General features: G+C 34.6%; 2 protein-coding genes across 2 annotated transcripts; one reads left to right on the forward strand and one right to left on the reverse strand.

Annotated features, from left to right (window-relative positions):
• Positions 1–6,464: 6,464 nt before the first annotated feature.
• LOC133206037 (CST complex subunit STN1-like) lies at positions 6,465–20,712 on the forward strand. Its single transcript, XM_061341945.1, has 9 exons — positions 6,465–6,674; positions 7,105–7,200; positions 10,962–11,030; positions 11,121–11,300; positions 11,609–11,763; positions 13,984–14,097; positions 20,040–20,141; positions 20,245–20,317; positions 20,524–20,712. Exons 1-9 carry the CDS (start codon positions 6,515–6,517, stop codon positions 20,688–20,690), a joined length of 1,116 nt encoding a protein of 371 aa, XP_061197929.1. The 5' UTR covers positions 6,465–6,514; the 3' UTR covers positions 20,691–20,712.
• Positions 15,823–19,049, reverse strand: LOC133206215 (3 beta-hydroxysteroid dehydrogenase/Delta 5-->4-isomerase type 1-like). The gene is made up of 4 exons (XM_061342156.1): positions 18,898–19,049; positions 18,286–18,450; positions 17,849–18,064; positions 15,823–16,376 (listed from the first exon to the last, which is right to left on the reverse strand). Exons 1-4 carry the CDS (start codon positions 19,037–19,039, stop codon positions 15,823–15,825), a joined length of 1,077 nt encoding a protein of 358 aa, XP_061198140.1. The 5' UTR covers positions 19,040–19,049.
• Positions 20,713–24,059: the final 3,347 nt, after the last annotated feature.

The raw sequence follows: 24,059 nt of genomic DNA on the forward strand, positions 1-24,059 counted from the left end.
GCATCTGAGCATTAGAACTACCTGGACATTAAAATCGGTTCTGGGTACAATTTATGATTCATAAGTGCTTCTTGATTTCACTCTCTAGGTTTATGCAGTCTGAACTTTCTTCCCACAGGTTTTCTAAGTGCGTGAATTATTTCCTTATATAAATGTACAATTGGAGTTAATTGTCTTCAATTTTTATAGGATATTGTGAATTAAACAAAGGATTGTTAAATCATATTTATTAAATACATTTAATTGATTTCAATATGCGTCTGTGAACTACTCCAGTATTTCATTTCACATCCATTAATATTAAAGCATTGGCATGTAATGGAAAAACACGAACATCTTCTTCAATTCTACCAATTCATCAGACTTACTTTTTTTAATATCGCTTTTAAACGATTAGTTTGTCCAAAAACGAATGATGAGCTCATTTCAGATTTTAAAATATAAATATTCTCTTTTTTAAAAAAATTCTTGAAATTTCGAAGTAAATATTTGTTTATCTTTCAATTTCTTGAACAGAAATGCATTAATGTTTAAGTTTCTCGTGTATCTTTGAACATTCTCCAAATATCATTTATCATTTGGGCAAGCAATTTCAAAGCAGAAATACACAAAATATAATGAAATTTCGGTAGAGATTGTAAACCAGTTGATTTATCTGTAAATACACGTTGCCCTCTGCCTATCCCCTACACATTGTCTTGCATGTTTGGCATAAGTCTGTCGCACCCTTCCTGAAAGAATAAGATTCTTTTTCATTAATGATTACATAAATCGCGAACATAGTTTATTTTTGCAGACTCTAGACATTACATTCCGTCATGATATGTACTGGAGAATGCACAGACAATATTCCGATCCTCCACCTTTCAGTTGTTTATTTGAGCAGTCTACGAAGGTATTCTCTTCTCTGTCATAACATGCACTGAATGACTGAGAATTATCGTACCAAAGAGCCGTGTTGAGTAACAAGTAAAACTGAACACAAACTTTGGAGAAAAAATCAGTTTTGCAAAGGGAGAATTAAAAAGGTTCAATAAAAATGTACATTTTTGTAACCCGTTTCCATGATTCGTCTTTTGACAATTGAAAAGAATATAAGAAACTCGAAAAAAAATCAGGTAAAAAAAGTAACTAATTTGCAAAAGTTAGAAAACCTATACATGTTGTTTGTTGTTTCTTTTTACAAACCTCGACCAATTCACACCGTGTCGGAGTACAGGTTTGACACGTTTTTACCGTTTTGTGTTATCTCTCTTTGTTCATCATTTAGTTAAGTGACATCTGAGGGAGGAAACATCCGTATATGTAAGAGGTTCCTCTTAGAATATGATAGATTCATCTGTGTCCTTGTGGACCTCCTCCATACTTCATAATTTTTACTAAAATCTGGTCACAGCTTTGAAAACATGATCCTCATCGGTGGATGCAGCAAATGTTCTGAAAGAGGCTTCCTTTACTCTAAATCAACTTAATGTGTTGTTTTACAGTGCAATATATCATGCAACATGCATATGATCTGGACAAAAATGCCAATATTCCGCTACATTAAGTTACGATACAAAAAATGTATTGCGATACATTTTAAAATACAGACACTTTTATAAAAAGATGTGAGATTCAAATACCGAAGACTTTTTAACAACATTTCCATACATTGCCAAAACATTATATAAGATTTTTGAGGGTTGGGGTGTTCGTTTTACCCCTTAAAAATTTCAAAATATTGTATGACAGTGTATTGCATTTACCAAGAAATCATCGCTAATCTTAGCCCTACAATAATCATAGGATATCGTATGTTAAATTTACTGAATTTTTATTTTTTATTACACTAACTTTTAAAAAAGTGTGTTTACAAACATGGATATTTCATATAATAAAAGCAAGATGTGCAGGCCCGTAGCAACGGTTTCAAAAGTGGTGGGGCAAACAACTTCCCAAAAAACCTAACAAGAAAAAAAAAAGAAAGAAAAAAGAAAAAAAACCTAAACTGACCAAAAGTGGGAGGAGGAGGAGGACCAACTTCCCAAAATTATCTGACAAGCAATAAAAAAAGCTAATTTACTGTACACATCCTACAATTTGCCAGTACTCGACCTTACAACGTCAAAAAAAAGGGGGGAGGGGGGCAACCAGCATCTAAAGGAAAAATTAATATAGCAAAATACTATACTAAGAAAAAAGTAGGGGGACCCCCCCTCCCCCGCGTTCTACGGGCCTGATGTGTTTGTGAAACACTGATGCCCCCGTATGGCAGCTCATCGCCAAGGACCAAGGTAAACGTCTTTCAAAAGTAGGTCAAACTTAAATGTGAAATATGAAAGCCCTAATACCAACTGTCGATTAAAGCTTTTCAAAAGTAGGTAAAACAATCGAGGGTTCTCTCTCTCTCTCAGTGGAAACTGGCGTTTCCCCGCCCACTCACCCCTACAATAAACCACTTTCTCCTTTCTGAAGAAATGGGCTTGTCGTTATGTAACAACCAACTTTAAAAAAAAAAAAAGCTCAAAACGATTCATTCAAACGATAAATTTTACCATTTCGATGCGCATCATTGTAGCACCAACCGCTCACAAGTTATGGCCAAGGTTAAAGTCTTTCATAAGTTAATCCCCAGGTCATATTTCCAAAATCGATCGACGGCCGACGGTTTTTGAGGCAAAAAATGGGATTCTTCGGGCGACAGTCGGCAGTTCATCGGCCGATCTTGACCTTTTTTTCGTCGGTCTACCAATTTTGTGTCAGTCGGGCCAAGTTATAATTTTTTTCTGCGTCGGTGGCCGATTCCTTCAATTGACGCAGTCGTCGACCAACCTTCGATCATCGTCCGACTATCGGCGGACAGTTTGTTTAGTCGGCCGTAATTGTCGGTTTTCGTAAATGTCGGCCGACGGTGAAAATCAAACTGCGGCTCAGCGAACGATGATCGGGCGAAGGTTAGCCGACTTATAAATGTTTTAACTTTTAAAGGCATTGGTGTTGCTAGGAATTAACATGACTACTCTGCGTCGCCCGATCCTACTGTCTGCGATCATTTCTATTCAGCCGACGATACGAGAAAAATGGTCGCCCGACCATCGGCTTAAATGTGGCTTAGGTGTAGGTCCAACTTCAAGGTCAAGATCACGAAGTAAAAAATCTTTGTATCCGAAGAAAGATCACACGGAATGCACCTGTGAAATATAAAAGCCCTAGCACCTACCATTCAAAAATTATGCCAAGGTTAAAGTTTGGTTTATATGGTGGCATATTTCTGCCCCCCCCCCTCCCCTACGGCTTAAGTTTTTCCAAAAGTACACTGTAGGTCAAACTCTCAGGTCATGAGGTAAAAATATTGGTACCCAATGGAAGGTCTTGTCACAAGGAAAGCACGTGTGAGGAATGAAACTGGAACCCAGGCTCCGTCATGCATGCATGCAAGTACATAGCGGGATTTAACCTCCCTACAATATTGAATATCCGGCGCTCTCTCTTTCTTTCCATAAAAACATACTTGTATCTATATAATGTATACACAACAGATAATCTACCCAAGTTGCGGAATGCATTCTGGCTTTATTCTTTGGTTTTCTACAAATAAAAATAAAAAAGAAAGAAAAAAAGAAAGAAAAGGGAAAAGGAAACCCAACTGTTTGAGACGAATTTTTTATTTTTAAGTTGATTCAAATATATAAATAGATAGCCAGGGCACATGTTCATAGAAGAACTTATTCTCTCGTCTAGACCTACCTTCTGGATCTGGATAATTACGTAGCATGCAGGGCCTTCCGGCATAAATGCTACGGGAGATAGAGTTTGGCCTAGTTCCACTGGTGCACGGCTACTCGAAGAGTAGCCACTGTCTTTACACACACAACACTTTCTTCAAGCTGGTTCCAATCTACCACAGTTCTTGGAAAAAATGAATGTCCGAATTGATCCTTTTAACAAGTGAACGGTTTGAAACATTTTGAATTATTTTTGGCTTGCTTTGTAATTAAATTAAGTGAGTCGAAATCCTTGAATGAACGCGCACTGATCTTCCGTTTATTTTTATTAATAGAAGTTAAGTAGTCATGACTTGGCAGGGCTGGGACCAGTCCCTCAACCACCTGATAGAAGAAGACTTATCGATTTGCTTTTCTTCTATCCTGTAGAGTTGGTAACTTTAAATTGCTTAGCATCTGTGTAATACATCCTGGGTCTTTTGACGCATAGTCCCCTGTGATGAAACGTGCTGCTTGGCGTTGCACCTTTTCTAGCTTCATTATGTCTTTACGAATATGGGGATCCCATAGTCGTTTTAATTCCACGGTGTTAAAATTTCACGATTTCTCAAAAAGTATTAATCGCGATGGTTTTAATTTCACGCTGCAAGAAATTAATTAATTTTTTTTTTAAGTATTTAAACGTTTTTAAAAACTAATGATAGCATTTACGATGGATTTAATTTCGCGGTAAAATGATGAATCGTGAACATAGTGAAATTAAAACCATCGTGATTATTTGCCATTCTACAGTAATTGAACTATATTCTAGGGTTGAGCGCACCAACGATAAATAGGCTGTTTTTTCTGCAGTCAAGAGGGTTGTGTTTAAGATTTCTTCTTAGGGATCCAAGTGTTGAGCTAGCCTTTTTTGAGATCTTGTTAATGTGAGTTGACCATTTAAGATCCTCTGAAATTGTTACTCCAAGGATTCTCTGGTAGTTGTTGTAGGATGTGATTATTCAGTTGATAGAAAAAAGATGACTTTTGACTTATCGATAGTATATAACATTTTTCAGCGTTGAAGCGCAAACCCCAAAGCTCTGCCCATTTTTCTAATTCGTGTAGATCCTTTTGAAGTGCTAAGTGATCCTCTCGTTTCTTTATTGCTCTATATAACAAACAATCGTCTGCAAATAAACGAACTGTGGATCGTACTGAATCAGGTAAGTCGTTAATGTGACAGAGGAACATCAGTGGTCCCAGTACAGTTCCTTGGGGTACTCCTGAGACAACTGCGACTGCTTCGGATTTCTCGCCATCTACCACAACTTTCATCAACCGATTTGTTAGGAAATCACTTAGCCATGCCTTTATTCTACCATTTACTCCATACTGGTTAAGTTTATGAAGTTTTTTAAGTGGTACAGTATCGAACGCTTTACTAAAGTCCAAAATTGCGATGTCTACTTGAGAACCGAGATCATGATGCTGCAGCAGGTCATGTACTGTTGTGATTAACTGTGTTTCGCAGGAAAAGCCGGCACGGAAACCGTGATTGAGAGAGGTAAGTATACTGTTTTCTTCTAAGTGGTCCAGAATGTGTTTGCAGATGATATGCTCTAGAAGTTTACATACGACGCAAGTGAGTGAGACAGATCTATAATTTTCTGCAAGGTGAACATCCCCTTTCTCTAATTTAGGTGCTATGTTGGCACAGAGCCAGTCTTGGGGGAGTTTTCCAGCATCCACAGAGTGTTGGAATATGATGGCCAATCCTGGGGCAAGTTGGGTTGCACGCGTTTTTAGTACAATGTTTGGGATCTTATCTGGGCCTTACAGATATTTATATTCATTAGTAACTTTGCCACCCCTTCACTGGTTATGTGTAGTTTTGGGATTGGTTTTTCCGCTCTCTTTCTGGTCGCTGGTAGGCATGAAATTCCATCTTCTTTGGTGAATACTGACTACATTGTTCCACCAATATTTGTGCCTTATCTTTGCTCCCACTCAATAGTCGTTCCATTCTTTTAGGGGTGCCACACCAATGAAGTCCTGTTTTCTGGATTTAACAAAATGCCAAAAAGGTTTAGTGTCATTTTTGTTGAGCCCCATTTGTATAGTGTCATTGATATAGTTGATTTCAGCCTTCTTAAAGGCCTTCTTACATTCTTGCTGATAGGCCTTAAAGACTCCCCATTGCTTGGTTTTTCTAGCTTGTTTGTATAGTCTAGATTTACGGCGTGACATACTTTTAAGTCTGCAGTTAAACCATGGTACAGATGGTCTTTTTCTTCTGTTTCTTGTTGGAACATTTGAAATGAGTCTTGGATGTCTTTCTTAAATACATTCCATAGAGTTTCTACTGATGTGGTGGTCCTTGTGGCTATGATCTTCATTTCATCAGACCTTCGAGTACGAAAATTTCATAAATACATAGGCCTACATATTTATTACTTGAATGTATGTGTATTAACAGGTAAATCTGTCGGAACGCTTGACTCGAGATAAAATGTTAATCATTCTTTGCAACAGCACACTGAGTGAATCTACCACCTCCTATGTAATAACATTAATCTTATTACATCGTAAAAACTTATCCAGAAATGAGGGGGGAGGGGATGGCTTGGCAAAATTTTATTCCGGAATATATATGTTTATACGATAACTATTTTCTCATTTTTAGAAACAGGTTCATTTCCTATTTGATTTCTTCCCGCGAAATTTCAACATCATTGAATTAATCGTAGAAATTGACACGTTATCCCTGGGTGTCACTTTCATTTTTTAATTTAATTTTACTCAGGTAGCTTATAGTTAACAGCACAATGAGTGGAAATACATTGGAAGTTGATGGAAATAAGGGGTTCACAAATTTAAATGAAAGAATTCCGAGCGACCTTTGTGGTTTGGATTTCAGTTTTCATACATTTAATAAGATGTATATCCAAGACATTATTAATTTGGAAGCATGCAATATTATTCCAGGTATGTCAATCAAGACTGGGGACGAACTGCATCATAACTCTTGGAATTATAAATCTTGAACACTTGTTTTTAAATTTATTGTTGCCTTGGTGTCAAATGCATGGCCATTAGTATTTTTTAAAAAAATGAATACATTTTCTTTTCTTCACAGAAAAAATATCCTGGCTTATTTATACACGAATTTTTTATCTGCCTTATGAATTTTAAATACCACCTATTACAAATTTTCTCTAGCATTTAGACATGTTCATGTCTAGAAATCAAGGGCACAGGTTTGACTCTTAGCTAGTCTAGTCCCTCGCATTTTCTCCCTTCCCTGTTATATTTCTTTCAGAAGTGCATGTAGATAGGGATTCTTAGAACAAAAAAAAAGTATGAATATTTTTTTTTCATTTCTATATTATCAAAAAAGTACATGTTTTTTTAATAGGAATGTATTGGTATAAAAAGCATCCAATTTATAAAGTGGACATCATTGGAGTTGTAGTAAAAAGACAAGAAAATATAAAATGTTTTGTTTATGCAGGTATGTTTACTTAATCTTAACTAAAAATTGCACTTTCATAAAATAGATTTTTTGTTTTAAAAAATATGTTTTATTTAATAGTGACATTGTATGTATTCCTCAGTTTTGTCTATTCACATATTGAAGTGTTGAGATTGAGACAGTAATTTAATTGTCAAAAATTTTAAATGTGCTAAAACAAAGGGAGCTTTTGTTAGACTTTCAACCAAGCATTACTATATAAAGGCCATGAGGAATTCCATTTTCAATTCCTTAACTAATTAAAAAAAATTATGAAGAACCCAACATCTATATGTACATATTTAAAGCTGGTGGTTTCTTGCACTGTAATGAAAGTGAAAATATCGGTATTTTTTTCTATTTTACTTCAAATCAAAATACGTTGGAGGCCCAGAGTTGCAGAAGAAGTAATGTGCATTTATTAACAAGCAGGAAATTGCTTTTTGCATATGTTTACTAATCTATTTCCTTATATTTACGTTTGAAATGTTTTCCCTTGTATAACACTATTTGAACAAGGATGTATTTAGTTTGTATAAAAACAGGTTCGTCACATGACCATAATTTCATTGTTAAGTCATAAAGGATCGTCATAATTTTACAGTGACGTCATAAGCAGTTCAACACATTCAATTTATACCATTTAGGTTTGGAAAAAATAAAAAATTCCATGGATTTAAAACGATAGTATGCATATATTTGTTATAAATCAGTTAAAATTGCGAATATAAGTAATAAGGTATCATTTTAGACATTTATCGGGATGTAAAAGTGAACAAATTTATCATAAAGCCCTGTAAGCTTTTTAGCTCACCTGAGTCAAAGGCTCAAGTGAGCTTCTCTGATCAAAGAGTGTGCTGCGTCCATTTGTTGCCTGTAAACTTTTCACATTTTCGACTTCTTGTCAAGAACCACTGGGCCAATTTCAACAAAACTTGCCACAAAGCATCCTTGAGTAAAGGGGATTAAAGTTTGTTCACAGGAAGTGCCACGCCCTTTTTCAAGGGGAGATAATTAAGAATTCGTGAAAATTTGGTGGCATCTTTTAAGAATCTTCTTCTCAAGAACCACTGGGCAAGAGAAGATGAAACTTAGGTGAAAGCTTCATTACATATTCTAGATTCAAATTTGTTCATATCATAACCACAGGGGATAGGACGGGGCCACAAGAGGGGGTCGAAATTTTACATAGGAATATATAGGAAGTGTCTTTAAAAATCTTCTTCTTGAAAACGGCAAAGCCATGGTTAGTCATATTATAATAGAAGTATCCTCAGGTAGTGTAGATTCAAATTTGTTCCAATCATTACCCCTGGGGGTAGGGCAGGGCCACAACAGGGGGTCAAAGTTTACCATAGCAATATATAGAAAATGTCTTTTAAATCTTCTCCTCAAGAACAGTTAAGGAGGATGGATCCTGTTATCAAAAGTAGTGAGAATTTTTCATCAAATATTTTTTTTGGAATCTATACACATAGCTTAATTAAAAATCAAAACCAAAAATGGGGGTCAATGTGCTTCTTTCGGCGCTAAGGAGCATTTAATATGACCTTTTTGCACTGTAATTATGTCACACATTTTTCTAAGTTTTTCCTCTAATATTTTTATCCAAATAAATTATGGGAACAAACACAGTCTTTTTTCGTCTTGAATAGTCTCTTTAAAATTTGTGACAACAAAAAAGTTTCAAATTACTTCGCATAGTCAATTATTTGACCTTTTTGCACTCAAAAAATTTCATTTTTCTGGCATTAAAAATTTAACAAGCAATAAAATCATTTGAAAATAATTACATTTTTCTGAATTTAAGCAGAATGGTTTAAATTATTTTGTATATTCAGAAAATAAAATTAAAAGTTGGGGTCTGTGATGTTAATTTTTAGATATAACTAAAATGGTGTTAATTTTTAACCTAAAATGGGCTATTTTTCCCCAGGACTTTCACAATTTATTTGTTATATTTGTCCAATATGATAATAGAATTCATGACGGTTAATTTAATATATTATTTAGGACCAGCATAAAACATTTCACTGAACAAAATAACTATGTGTGCAGGTTGCATGTAAAAATAGGAATCCAAACTTAACAATACTGATAATATATCGAATGAGAAAAAAATGATCATTGTCTTCTATAAAACCTTCCACCACAAAATATAGTTCCTCACTTAATGCTTTCGGTATGGAATTTAATCATGGGGTTTTTATTGAATATAGATTAATTAGCATTGCAGAATCCAAATTTATTGTAAGAACTAAAACATTATGCAGATTTTTTTTTTAGATAGAGGTCTAGACAAAAATCTGCTCAATAGCTCAGGAACGAACCTCTTTAAGCCATTATTAGTCATATTAATACAGAAATATTCTCAGGTAGTGTAGATTCAAGTTTGTTCAAATCATGGCCCCCAGGGGTAGGGCGGAGCCAAAACAGTTGAAGAAAGTTTTACATACAATGGTTAAGGGGCAATTTAGTAAACTTCAAATAATGGAATGACCTGACAACCCTTGGAATAAAGTGGCCAAACCAAAGGGTATAAAAGGCAAAGCTTTGAGAAAGTCAGGCATTCAGAAGCTAGCAGAAGAAATTGGATGTTGAGTCATCAATAAAGAAGTTAAGGTATTCCATCCCTAATAGCAACAGATTCAATGAAATTGAATACATAACAGATGTGTAGGTGTTGAATACTCAGTATTTTTAGACATAATTCCCATTTATTACTATTAGCATTTGTTCTAATCTATCTGGTAAAAAAAAATCATTTTCAATTGTCATTCTATTTCTAATGTTTAATGCATCTTTCCATCACAGTATTATTTGATATTATTTGATGTTTTATTTTTAAAAAAATCGCTTAACCCCATAGACTTCAATGCCTTCTTTGTTAATATTACTGCTTAATTACATTTATGAAACTTTCTCTTGGTAAATCCTTTTCTACTGTAAAATGCTTTAAATTAATATCAGAGTATTATGTATGTGATGGACATCTAAGGAAAGAGGATGGAAAACCTTAAGTGTCAGAGAAAAATAAAAGTATAAAATTTATAAACACCAGTGGCAAGTATCCTAAGGAATCGATGTTAAGTTCTGGGTGTAGTTTATCTGAAGAAGATTGAGATATCTGGTTCTTATCTATCAATGGGAACCTAGGGGAGAAACATGGTGCAAGTAGTACCTTACCCGGTCCCATTCTCTAGATAAGAGAAAATTTAAGTACTGTGTGATATAACCTCAGACAGAGCTGTCTTAATAATCATTCCAGTCATAAACTCAGACAGAGTAAAAGAAAAAAAACCCTATATATCCCTTGTAAGATCCTGATCATACACGTTACATAGGAAATATCTTTGAAATCCTTCTCAAGAACAACTCAGCTCCAGGGGATGGGGGCACAACAGAGCGTCAAAGTTTTGCTTAAGAATATATAGGAACCATCTTGAAAAAATCTTCTGCTCAAGAACAGCAAAGCCATGATTAGTCATCTTATTAAAGAAACATCCCCCCATTCAATACTGAACTGATTTCTGCTTCTTCCTAGCCAGTGTGCTCAGGTGAGCGACGTGGCCAATGGGCCACTTGTTATGGGATTTGATCAAGTGACCAACTCTTATTTACATCCTGATAAAACTTTATAAAAAAGTACCTTATTTGTTAAAAAGTCCTTCAAGCCATGGATACTTCTGAATGGTGTTTATAAGTTTACATTTAGAAAGAAATAATTGATTCCTTTTAATGTTTGCTTTTATATTTCTAAGTTGATGATGGAACTGGTGTCATCACTTGCTGCTGTTGGAAAACCAGAATGAAAAAACAAAGTCCAGAAGGTAGATTATGAAAAACGTAAAATATTACCATATTTTGAACAAAAGCTGATGTAACATCCACAATGAAATTCCATACTTTTATTTTTACAGAAACTGAACACTTAATAAAGGGAGGTAGCAAGCTACCAAAAGTGTTGAAGGAGAAGGTCTCAGCCATTATGATGTCTGAAAGTAAAAAGAATGAGGGTTATTATCTTGGAGACTTGGTCCATGTCCGTGGTAAAATTAGAATCTTCAGGGAGGAGCGAGAAGTTATGGCATCTTATCATAGTATCTTTTTATTACTGTATATCTCAGTTCATGAATAAATGTGTTTTATTTTTTTATAAGACTCTTATTCTTAGATAATCTTACTGAGGTCATTTTTAATTTCTACAGATGTTTTTGAATGAAATGTTTGAAAATATATAGTAATGACTTTAAACATCTGTAAAAAACTGTTAGAGATCAAGCATTTGAACTTAGTTGGACATTTATGCTGTACATAAAGCCAAGGAAGAAAACCAAGCATCTCACATAGACAATTTGCATAAAATTGTGTACAATGCATTTAGAGAAAAACTTAACAGACATACAAGATAAAATTGAAGATCCTAATATGGAGATTGTCAGAATGGCAGAACTTCCAGTGCTGTACAGAACATTGTATGACGTGGATACTTTACCAAAGAAAGTCCTGGAAGAGCTCTCAGAAATGTCTCTAGGCAACAGTATAAGAGGATACCAAGGAGAGGTAACTCATCTCATGGCCTTTTGGTTTTGTTGTATTATCTTTACATGCTTTTATCAGCTCAAGTAAGACAGAGGTTTATGTGAACTTTTCTGATCAAAGTTTGTGCGATTCATGTTTGTCTGTATGTAATTGTTTATGCATTTCACATTTCAACTTGTTAGGGCAATTAACATGAAAATCTTTGAAATTGTTTTATTGCAGAAAATTGAGGCTGTAATTGGTAAAATTAATATGCAAAAATCCCAATGTAGTGTAGATTTATGTTTTTTTCCAGTCTTGAAAACCCGGAGTAAGTTAGGACCATAATAAGAGATCAATTTTGAATAAGAAAATGCTTGAAAAATCTATAGAATAGACTACAGCAAAACTTGATAATAAAGAACTTGGTTATAAGGAATTTTTATGAATCTCCTTGGCAACTTTTTATTATGTTCCTTATATGGATATAAAGAATCTCAGTTATGAGGAAGTCAAATTTGAAGTCCCAGTGACTTCCTTATAACCAAGTTTTACTGTATATACGGTCTAATAGATATGCAAGTGCATGTGAACCCAGTAAAGATTCAGGGTATGTTCCACTCGTGTTCTAGTGCTAGGTTGTGGACAAAGAAAGAAGTCAAAATTTTATATTGGAATATCTAATAAAATTCAATTTATTTTTATGCCCCTGTATCGAAGAAGTTTTTGCCCAGTCCGTCTGTCTGTCTGTCTGTTTGTCCTCAAAAACTTTAACCTTGCCCATAACTTTTGATTGATTGGAGCTATGTCTTTCATATTTCACATGTGTATTCCTTGTGACAAGACCTTTCTTTGGGTACCATCATATTTGACCTTTTGACCTTGACCTTGGAGTTTGACCCACATTTGCAAAATTCTATGAGACTTTAACCTTGGTCATAACTTTTGAAGAGTTGGTGCTTGGGCTTTCAAACTTCACATGTGTAATCCTTGTGACAAGACCTTCCTTTGGATACCACCAACTTTGACCCTTTGACCTTGACCTAGGAGTTTGACCTACTTTTGAAAAACATTTAACCTTGGCCATAACTTTTGAACAGTTGGTGCTAGGGCTTTCATACTTCACATATATAATCCTTGTGACAAGAACTTTCTTTGGATACCAACAACTTTGACCCTTTGACCTTGACCTAGGAGTTCGACCTACTTTTGAAAAAACTTTAACTTTGGCCATAACTTTTGAATGATTAATGCTATGGCTTTCATATTTCACATGTGTACTTCTTGTGAGAAGTCCTTTCCTCAGGCACCATTAATTTTGACCATTTGACCTTGATGTTTGACATACTTTTGAAAAACTTTAACCTTTTCCATATCTATTCAGTGTTTGCTGCTAGGGCTTTCATATTTCACAGGTATATTCCCAGAGACAAGACCTTACTTTGGGTACCAACATATTTGATTTGCATTGGAGAAATGTTAACCTTTGCTATAAGTTTGCTATAAGGGGCATCAGTGTTTCAAAAACACATCTTTTTTTTTTTTTTCGCAAAAGAGCAGGATTAGGAATCATTATTTTGATAATTTAAACATATTCATGTCGTGTAGATTCTAATTTTGCTGGAGTCATGATCCTTAGTGCTGGTTAGGGACATAGTTTTTGCCAAAAAATATTCTGTAAAACTTTGTTTTATTGAACAGAACAGAAAAGATGAGTTTAGCCAAATTAATATGCAAGTATTTCTATGCAATGTTGATTCAAGTTTGTTAAAGTCATGATCTCTTGGTCTGGATTGGGATTTCAAGTTTTCCTTTGGAATATGTTCTCTTATTCAAAATAACAAGACTCACAATTTATTAAATTAGTTTATGTATTGCTCTGAGATAGTTTGACACCACAAAAGAGGGCCTCAATACTTGTAATCTGGAAGTGTGAAATGAAAGCAGTTTGCTCAAGTGATTGTGTGATCCATGACCCCCTTATGTTGCAGATAAATCAAATAAAAATGATACAGTTGTTAGAAATAAAAACATTTAGAGAAGAATTGAAAAACAGATGTTGGATAATTTAAAAATGTGCTCTTTCCAGACATTAACATTTACCAATTTTTTTCTCTTTGTATATTTTTTATATCAAGCTAAATAAAAGTGGTTTTGATGTCTACGTTAATGAAAGGTAAAACACCTTTCAGATTTTTTGTATTAAGACTGGAAGACACCAAACAATGGCACTAAACAAAGCTGTAATTGTTCTGTTAACAGATTGCACCTGAATTAAAAAGACTTTTACTGATTTACATGGAGGAGCAACAACCAGATGAAATAAATATAAAGCACATAAGTAGTCTTCCTCAAGTGACTGAACTTTGGGAAAAGGTAGGAAATTACGAAATACTTTATTATTGTCGACAGGATGCTAATATTCAAAGTTGAATTGAACATATAATGGAATATGTCCTTTTAATAATGCTCAAATAAAAATATTAGGTACATGTAATATTATATCCAGGCCTCTAAGTGACTTCTAGAATTTAGGTGCCAGCTGACTCTTAATAAAAAAGAATTAATTGCCATTGCAAATTTTTAGTCGCCATGCAAATTTTTCTTAGGCGCCAATTTAGATATATATGGACCCATTGGATTAGTCCCAAGAAGGGGAGGGTGTCTTTTGCAATCGTAAAGATTCTTTTCTTCTCTTCAGAAAAAAAAAATAATGAAAATATTTATAGTTTTGGAATTTGATGATCGCAAAGTTAATTTGAACTGGTCGCCAATTTGGTGACTTACTGAGAAATTTTAGGCGCCATGGCGACTAAATTAGTCGACAATGAGAGCCCTGATATCGTATCAAGTGTGTCCTCTGATCATTCACAACCTCTGTTGAAGATTTCAGAAATATCAAATTTGAATGCCCTTCATTAAGTTCATTTACATTTATGTAATTTCAGGAATTGTGAAGTAGTTATTTTTTCCCAATTCTTTTCCATTCAATTAATTTTTAGCTCTACTGGTTAGAGACCAGAAGAGATCATGCGATAGTAAGGTGTCCGTCATCCGTCCATCTGTCCGTCTGTAAACAATTTTTCAAAATGCTACTCCTCCTACAGTTTTGGTCTGATTTCAATATAACTTGGCACATAAGTCGACTACACGAAGATACATAATTCTGTATATAAGTTTTTGATTTCAATGAACGGTGTTGCCATGGTTACTAAAAATAGAAATTTCTGTGAAATACTTTTTAAACGCTACTCCTCCTACAGTTTTGGTCTGACATCAATATAACTTGACACACAAGTAGACTATACTAAGATACATAATTCTGTGTATCGGTTTTTGATTTCAATGAATGGTGTTGCCATGGTTACTAAAAATAGAAATTTCTTTGAAATACTTTCAAAATGCTACTTTTCCTACAGCTTTGGACCGATATCAGTATAACTTGGCAGACAAGTGGACTACAATAAGATACATAATTCTGTGTATCGGTTTTTGATTTCAATGAATGGTGTTGCCATGGTTACTAAAAATAGAGATTTCTTGGAAATACTTTCAAAATGCTACTCCTCCAACAGTTTTGATCTGATTACAATATAACTTGGCACACAAGTAGACTACACTGAGATACGTAATTGTTGTTATTGTTTTTTAATTTTGTCGAATGATGTTCCCATGTGTACTTAAATTGAAATTTCTGTAAATTTTTTTTAAAAGGCTACTCCTCCTACAGTTTTAGTCTGATTGCAATAAATTTTGCCACAAAAAGGGACTAAACCAAGGATCATCATTCTATTTATTGCTGCTGCAAAGTTTCAAGTCCAAGTGCTACTTTTATCTTCCTTTATAAGTACAACCAGTAGAGCTACAGTCTCGTCAGAGACTTCTGGTTTCAAATCTTGTGTTCAAAAATTTTTTATATTATTTTTGATTTTCCTGTAAAAATCTGGAACACCACCGAAAATGGCTGAAATACTGTCTGCATAAAGCCCTATATAATCAATCAATTTGAAAATTATTATTATTATATTATTTTTATTTTGAAAAACTTCATTAGTCCTTCATCATGTCCTTTCCAATACAGTTAATTGTAGTACATGCATTTCATAACTTCATATGCTTATAAAAATTGAGTGACATCTTCATGGCCTCACTTGGTGAAAACATGGGTTTGTAATCCAGGATAGCTTCAGCTTTGTCCCTTCTGAAGTAAAGGTCCATGTTGATGTACTTGACACTGCACGATGCTGTTTGAATGTTGATTCTCACCAGTGGAGAAAGAAGTTTCAAAACAAATTCAAACATAACAAGTGGCCAATAAACCGCAGAAAATGGAATCTTGTAGGAAGAAAGAGTCATGCCTCTGCTCTCAAGGAATGGTTTCATGAAATCAAAAGAATTTGATAGTGGGGTGTCATCTGGTATAAAAAAGGCCTGTCCTCCAATGGATTTGTCAGACCTTAAGGCTTTGTCAGCGCAAAGAAATGCCCAGGCAGCATTTCCTGCATAGCACTGCTGAAACAGATTTTTTCCATTACCTACTTGCACAAGTGTTCCCTTTGAGCTCTGAGCTGAGCACAGTCCATTGGCGACATAGTACTGATCCCCCTCTCCATACATTACATTGGCTCTTAGAGACACTGTAACCAGTGTATCTCCTGTAAAATGAAAAAAAATTAACACAAGATATCAACAGAATCAGATCAAAATATATATTGATAAAAAATTATGATAGTCTGTAAGGATTTGTGTTACTGGGTACATTTGTTTGTTTTCTTCAAACACAAATGCAATAAAAAAGTACAGGTACTGTGAGCACTGAGCTCACAAAATGATACCCCCGCTCCAATATGAGTCCATTTTTTTTTTTTTTTTTTGCTATGAGAAAGCCCAAATATTTGTCAAAACACAGAGTAGGAGGTGCACAATGGCACTGTGTAATAAAGATTCTGTGAAAGTATCTTTAGTGGTATAGAAGGAGTTGCAGATAAGAGGTGGGTACCCATGATTTTATAAAAAGAATGGCAGTGGCCATGTTTTGCTATGGGAAACCTGAAATGTGCCTGATCAAATAGTAAAATAAGAGATGTACAAAGGCACTAGGTAATAAAGATTCTGTGAAAGTCTCATTAAATTTCATTCAGTGGTATAGGAGGATTAGCAGATAAGAGATGGGTACCCCCAATATTACAGAAAGAATTTCACTGTCTGTGTTTTGCAATTGGAAACCTGAAATATATGTCCAATCAAAAAGTAAAATAGGAGGTGCACAATGGCACTACGTAACATAGATTCTCTGAGAGCTCATTAAATTTCAGTGGTATAATAGGAGTTTCTGATAAGAGAGGGGTACCCCAAAGCGTAACAGACGGACGAACAGACATACACCCCCATCACTATACCCCCCCCCCCCCCCCGGCTTTCAAGTAGGGGGTATAATGAAACCAGTTTTACCTGCATTTAACCAGCTTTTAGTTACTTTGTAATAATCTGTACAGTAAAACTAGTAAATATTTCGATAGAAGTGTACGCATGGACAAAACACAAATTACACAAATAAAATCTGGTATCAATAGAATTTAAAGCAGGTTTTTTGCGACACAAAAGTGTGGATGTTCAGCAAGACGCACTTATTTGTCAGAATGTGGCCATTCAAAGTCTTTAGATATCTAGTAATTATTACTAGTAAATGTTAGATTACCAACATGCTCATGATAATTCTTTATATAATGTCAAAATTAATGAGAATTTTCTCAGGAAATTCATGTTAAACGTACATTAACCATATTTCAATTTAAATTGATGTGATCTATTACTTTGCATATATTTCGAAAGAGAAAAATGATTGACACAATGATGAATTTTTTAGTGAAAATTATGACAGTTCTAATTATTACAAAGTTTAAAAACTCATACATGTATCATGAAAAAAGGAAACCAGTTAATTTAAATGTAGTATGGCAAAACATTGCATTGGATCAAAATGCGATGCAAACATGGGGTAGAACGTTTACTGAAATCAACTTCAATGTGAATGGAATTTAAAATTGGTTTTATGCGACACAAAAGCATGTTCGTTCTGCAAAAATAGCGGATCGTATCACAGTGGTAACAGTACATCCATGCCTACCATTGACAGTAGGTCCACCATTGGCCTGTAAAACCATACATTCTTGCATGTATTTCGTCTCTGGGTATCCGGGAAACAGAAATTTATATGGTTTTCCTGTCGTCTGCTCAGTGCCATCTCTTATGTCATCGAATCCTATTACGACGTCAACTGAGCTGCACAAGACAAGTCTCTGAACACCACATTCCACGCAAGCCTCAAGTATCTTCTGTGTTCCTTTTACACAATTAAGTAAAATTTGATATTGAATGGATAAAATTTACAGATTTATTTGGAAGCAAGATGCATTGAATTTCGTTTAGGGACTGGGGAAAAATCCAATCAAAACAAGCTTGGAAGATGCGAAGAAAACTATCGCTATTGTAGTTTTTAAGTTTTTTGAAAGAATATATATCTTGATCTGCGAAGTTAATAAAGATAAGATTTGTGTGAAATACCCTTGACGTTGATTTCCATCATTGCGTCAACGTCAGGTGACGTCCCAAAGCTGATTAGTCCTGCCACGTGGAACACACTGGACGCTTTTCGACACGCTTTCTCTACCACACTGTAATCCGTGACGGAGCCAATAAAACTTGTCAACGGAATCTTGTCCTCATATTCTAAAAAAAAAAATTCATAATGATATTTTAAAAACCAAAGTAGCGTTTATAAAGGAATGGATATTTTTGACGTTTTATTATAATTATAAAATATATCACATTTATGCGAGGAATGATCAGTCTGTTCGTTTTTGTGAACCTTACGACTACACTTTTTTTCAATGTTTTAAAATAAAGATATATATATATATATATATATATATATATATATATATATATATATATATATATATATATATATATATATATATATATAAAATGTTATAAAGGAGAAAGAAACTGGACTTAGCTTCAGAAATGAAAAAACGGCTCCATTTTCTAAAAAGAAACATTATCAGGATCTTTGTAGCTTCAGTTTTCTATACCTGTCTTTTAACAAATTTTATTCAAAAATTAAAAAAAGTTTTGTTACTTTAAAGTCTGTAATTTCCAAGGGATTTGGCGTACCTAGTTGTTTGGTGAAAGGTTTCAGATCCAAAACACCTATTTCTTTGACATAGTCGGCCCTTTCCTGTAATATTTTGACAATGTGCTGTCCCAGAAACCCCGCCCCACCGGTCACCACGATTTTGTCCGTCCTTAGTGTCATGGCGATGCTGTCTGCTGTCTTAGTTCCTAAGTCCACGCTAATTGAAGCTAAAGATGAACATAAGTTAAAATTTTCATGCATATATTGAAAAGTTTGTATTGCAATAAAATAAAAGAGAATGTATATACAATTATTAAATGTTATATATGTAGATGTAAAGTCTTTGTTTATAAACTGTATACTCACAAAGAAGCAGTTTTGTCTTGATGCTCTGAAGATGAAAATGAACGTCTGCAGTGCTTTACTTTCTGATTACCACGTGACTTTTACTGTCTAATCCTCTTTGCGGGAAGGGCTATTTATGGACATAAAAAGGGTTGATAAGGATAATCAATGATATTTGAGAAACTCCCTATTGTGCAACTTTCATGTTGCACCTGATTCCGAATCGGATTATTAATGGAGAGATAAATTTTTTTGTCGTTAACTGAAATATTGTCACAGATACCTTCTTTTTGCCTTTAAAATATTTAAGAAGATATACATATTTTAAATTAATTTTATGTAGGAAAATGCCTTCTTAAAGTTTTTTGTTGAGTTTTGTGCGGAAGCCCGAACTTTTTCGTGACTTTGAGTGCTTTCCCATCACGTTTGCTTTCAAAAGCTTGTGTCTTGAAAAAAGATGTTCCCCAACTGAACTCTTTTATTTGTTTATTCATTCCCTTCGACTCCCCTGTACTCGGCACTTACGGTCTTTGAGTACTGAAAGATTTTTTTTTTCATGCCAGCACCTTCTGCGACACGGGACTTCGGTTTATACGGTCCGGTTGTCACGTTACACAATGGATTCGAACCCGCGACGCAAGGATCAACGCTTTACTGCGTGACTCTAGAGCAAACGCTCTAACCACTGCGCCACACGGGCGATCCAACTGAACTCGAAAAAGTATATACAATGCACTATAGTACTAGTACATTGACGGAAATTATTTTTATTTACTAAGTAATATAGGGAGTACATAAGATACCGTCTTGATTTGATTTTGTTCCTGTCTTATAGGACAGTTCATCTGTAGACAGAGAAACTGAGTTGCACAAAGTGTTCAGTATCCTGGAAGAAGAAGGGTGGATATTTGCAAAGGAGAAACACATAGTTTACGAGGTGACTTCTCTCAATTTGGTATTTGCCATGCCTAGCATTTTGGTTTTTTTTTTTTCTTTTGAGGGAAACATAGTATTTACACTTATTTTCTTCACAATTTCAGGTAATAAAACCTGGCTGTCCAATGGAAAATATCATTATGGATATTCTTAAGAGAGACTGTGTGAAGGAAAAGTGTATGTAAAATTTGGAAGATCGTTAATGCACTTTAAAGAAAAATATCACAACATTTAAGTCTATTTAAATGGCCTTCAGCTCACGGGAATGGCTTCTTTTCCGTAATTTTTACAATTATCTAATAGAATATGGCGATAAAAGTAAAAAAATTTCTTAAATATTCATATGAAAGATGTATCAAATGTTAACCGTTTTTCTTTCTCAGATCATGATAAAGGTTGCCATTACATTCATATCGTAGAGGAAGTTCGAAGCAACCAGAAATACAGTGCAATTCCTAACTCGTGTGTCTTGGCTTGTCTGAATAACCTGGAATACCGAAGTGATGTGATTAGGACGACTATAAATCATTATATTCTGTGTACAGTTTGACCAAGTATTTTTGATACATTAACTTCTATGACTGTCATTGTTTAATTTTACACACAAAAAGGACATGGGTGAATTTGTCGAGCCAGAAACCCACTTAAGGACAAATTTCAAAGCTGAAATTTTAAGTCTTTAGAAAACGAAAATTTTGACGTCTAGCTTTTGTTATGAATAGCTAGTTTTCATAACTATGCTTTTTGTTATGATAATCCAAATAGAACTCTAAAAAATATCCCATATAAACCACTTTTACCGCCAAAACGTACAAAATAACAGCAAATTTGACATTTCAAACCATTTTTTCTTATGCAGTGGGTCAAGTCTCCATTTTAAAGTAAGTAAAATATGTTAGTACATTATTAGATGTAAAATATTTTATAAGTAAAAGAATGGAGACTTGACCCACTCTATGAAAAAAACTTACTTTTTGTATACAACATTTGTCGTATTATCGAGAAAAATTCTAAGTCCATGTTACTTACCTTTAAATAGCTCTAAAATCAAAAACGTTTACATGAGCGGCATAGCCTAGAAAGTATAGTGTTCGACTCACAATTCCAAAACTGCGAGTAGGTGGATCGAATCCCGATTTTAATTTTACCTATCCTTTATTATTATTTTTTTTACCAAGTATAACCTATTTTTGTAATAATTAAAGCTTACAATTTGAGTGGGCATTTTATAGCATTTTTTTACGACACTAACATCTCGCTGTCTTAACAGCAATCACAAAGATTTCAATTCGAACATGCGGCTTATGAATAAATATAAATAAAAATGGGGCGTCCTGTGAAGTATCGCTGCTGTATATGTAAACGACAACTCAAAGGAAAGCTAAAGAGAACAATTTCAACAACGCTTAAGAAGTTACTAACAGAGAAAGGTATCGAAGTTCATGAAAAAAGTCAAATATGCAACCAGTGTAGACTGAGTCAAGGACACAGTGAACTACAGTACAGTACAAAAACAAAAGCAAATCATGTGTCTCTTTCTGTCCCATTTGTATCTGCAGGAAAATCTAATAGCAAATGTGCGTTCTGTAACTCAAAAATTGGTCTTAGAGTTGTACCCAAAGAAGCAAGAACCGATGCCTTTACATTATTTGGTATTTTAGTACCAGTTGGTTGCAAATGCTATAAAAAAAACATTTGTTGGGGAAAAACCTAAATCCAAATCAAACCATCAGTACCACATCATATAGAAAACAACATTCTACTTTAACATCAGAGGAATTGCTTGATTTACTCTCTAGACTTAGATCTAATGCAATATTAAGTACCATGCGGAGCAGAATAGATTTTGACTTGATTTGTGATGAGGATCATCACTCTTTATTAGGCATTTCTAAAGAAAGCTTTGATGACCTGACCACCTCAATCATCTCCTTGAAAAAATCAAAAAACTGATCAATAAAAAATGCAATATGCATACTGCTGTTTAAGTTGAAATCTGGACTTTCGAATGGTTTGCATGCAACGTTATGTGGACTAGGTAGCAGACGTCAGGTTGCCGAAATCGTCAAGCGCGCTCGTGTAGCGATGGTTAGAGATTTTGTACCCCTAAATATTGGATTCGACCATTTGACAAAAGAGGTATAATCGATCATCATACCACTGATATATCAAAACAACTGTTCTCAGACCCAATCTCTGACACAGTCATTCTTGTATTGGATGGCACGTACATTTATATCCAAAAGAGTTCCTCCTACAAGTTTCAGAGACTGACTTACTCAGTATATAAAGGTAGATCTCTTGTGAAACCTTTTATCATTGCAACCACCAATGGTTACATTGTCGATGCAATTGGGCCCTTCTTTTCCAATGGTTGTAACAATGATGCATCTATTCTTTCACATATTGTCAAAACAAATAAGGGCAACTTCACAAGTTTTTTGAAAGAGCAAGATATTCTTATTGTGGATAGGGGCTTCAGATTTGAATTTGAATTTTCTTAAAGAATGTGGATTTCAAGTCGAAATGCCTGCATTCCTTTCAAAGTCGGCAAAGCAGCACACCACCGAAGAGGCAAATGCCTCGCGGCTGGTGACCAAAATACAATGGGTAGTAGAAGCAGCTAACGGAAGGATCAAAAAATGGAATTATCTGGATAATGTACTACACAATAGTCAAGTTCCATTTATTGGTGATTATATTAGAATTGTGAGTAGCAAAATAAATAAATACAAGCCACCACTTAAATCGAATGATGCCGATGATCTTAAAGTTGGTTACCAAATGCTCCTTAAGTCAAAGAAAAATGCTACAGCAATACAACGAATGGGGTTAGATGATGTATCCTCTCGAAAATATCGTGAAAATTCTAAAACATGGAGGCGTATAGACGCCAAAGATATTGCCATAGATTTTCCAGTCCTCACTGAGGACTAAGACCGGCAAATAACTTTTGGCGTTTATCAATTGAAACAAGCAAGTTCTTTCGTTTCAGAACATCCTGAAAATGGACAATATCTTATTGATGTGTCCAAGATTGAGAGCGATTTAATTCATGCAAAGATTCAATCTCGACACAGAAATAAACTTCTTTATAATTTGTGGATTAGATATTCATCCACGGATGGTTGGTTTTGTCCGTGCAAATGTGGGGCCCGTACCGTAGGATGCTGCGCGCACATATGCAGCGTCATATGGAACTTGGTACTCCAGACATCAATGTAATTATGTGTCAGTAAAAAACCACTTAATGTCCAATATACACGATGCAGCATGTGAAACAAATTCCGATGATGATTCTGATTAAATATGTTTTGGAGAATATTTCTTTCTTTTTTTATTCGTTTTATTTCTTTTTATATTGTCCATTGTCTGCGTTAAACATTCAGGGTAACGTTTTAGTACGGTACTGTACCCATTGTAAATACAGGTAAAAGCAATGTGGAATTTAAACTCCCGATTCGCGATCGTTGTCTTAAGTCGTGAATAGGTTTATTGTTCGCAATGTTCACCCATCTTCTTTTACATCAGATGTCAACTTTAAGTATATATAACGGTTGAAATGTTTTTAGTAATCTGTTTTGTTGTTACCAGTGTCGTATAAAAGTAAACCTTCCGCATAACAAACCTTCCCCCGAAATGTTTAATACAGAGTAAAGCTTCCCTCTCGGAACAATTGTTAAAGCCTATATAGCAAAGCTTACTCCTGGAAACATTGATATAAAGTAGATAGTAAACGTCCCCCCTCAATCTGGATAATTATAAATAATTTGGAATCAAGTACATTTAACGTGTTTATTTTTAGCTCACCTGAGCTGAAAGCTGAAGTGAGCTTTTCTGATCACCCGTTGTCGTCCGTCCATCTGTAAACTTTTCACATTTTCAACTTCTTCTCAAGAACCACTGGGCCAATTTTAAC

Source organism: Saccostrea echinata, unplaced genomic scaffold, assembly GCF_033153115.1.
Source record: "Saccostrea echinata isolate AGI-Se365-2 ecotype Australia unplaced genomic scaffold, CSIRO_AGI_Sech_v1 ptg000054l, whole genome shotgun sequence".
Taxonomy (NCBI): domain Eukaryota; kingdom Metazoa; phylum Mollusca; class Bivalvia; order Ostreida; family Ostreidae; genus Saccostrea; species Saccostrea echinata.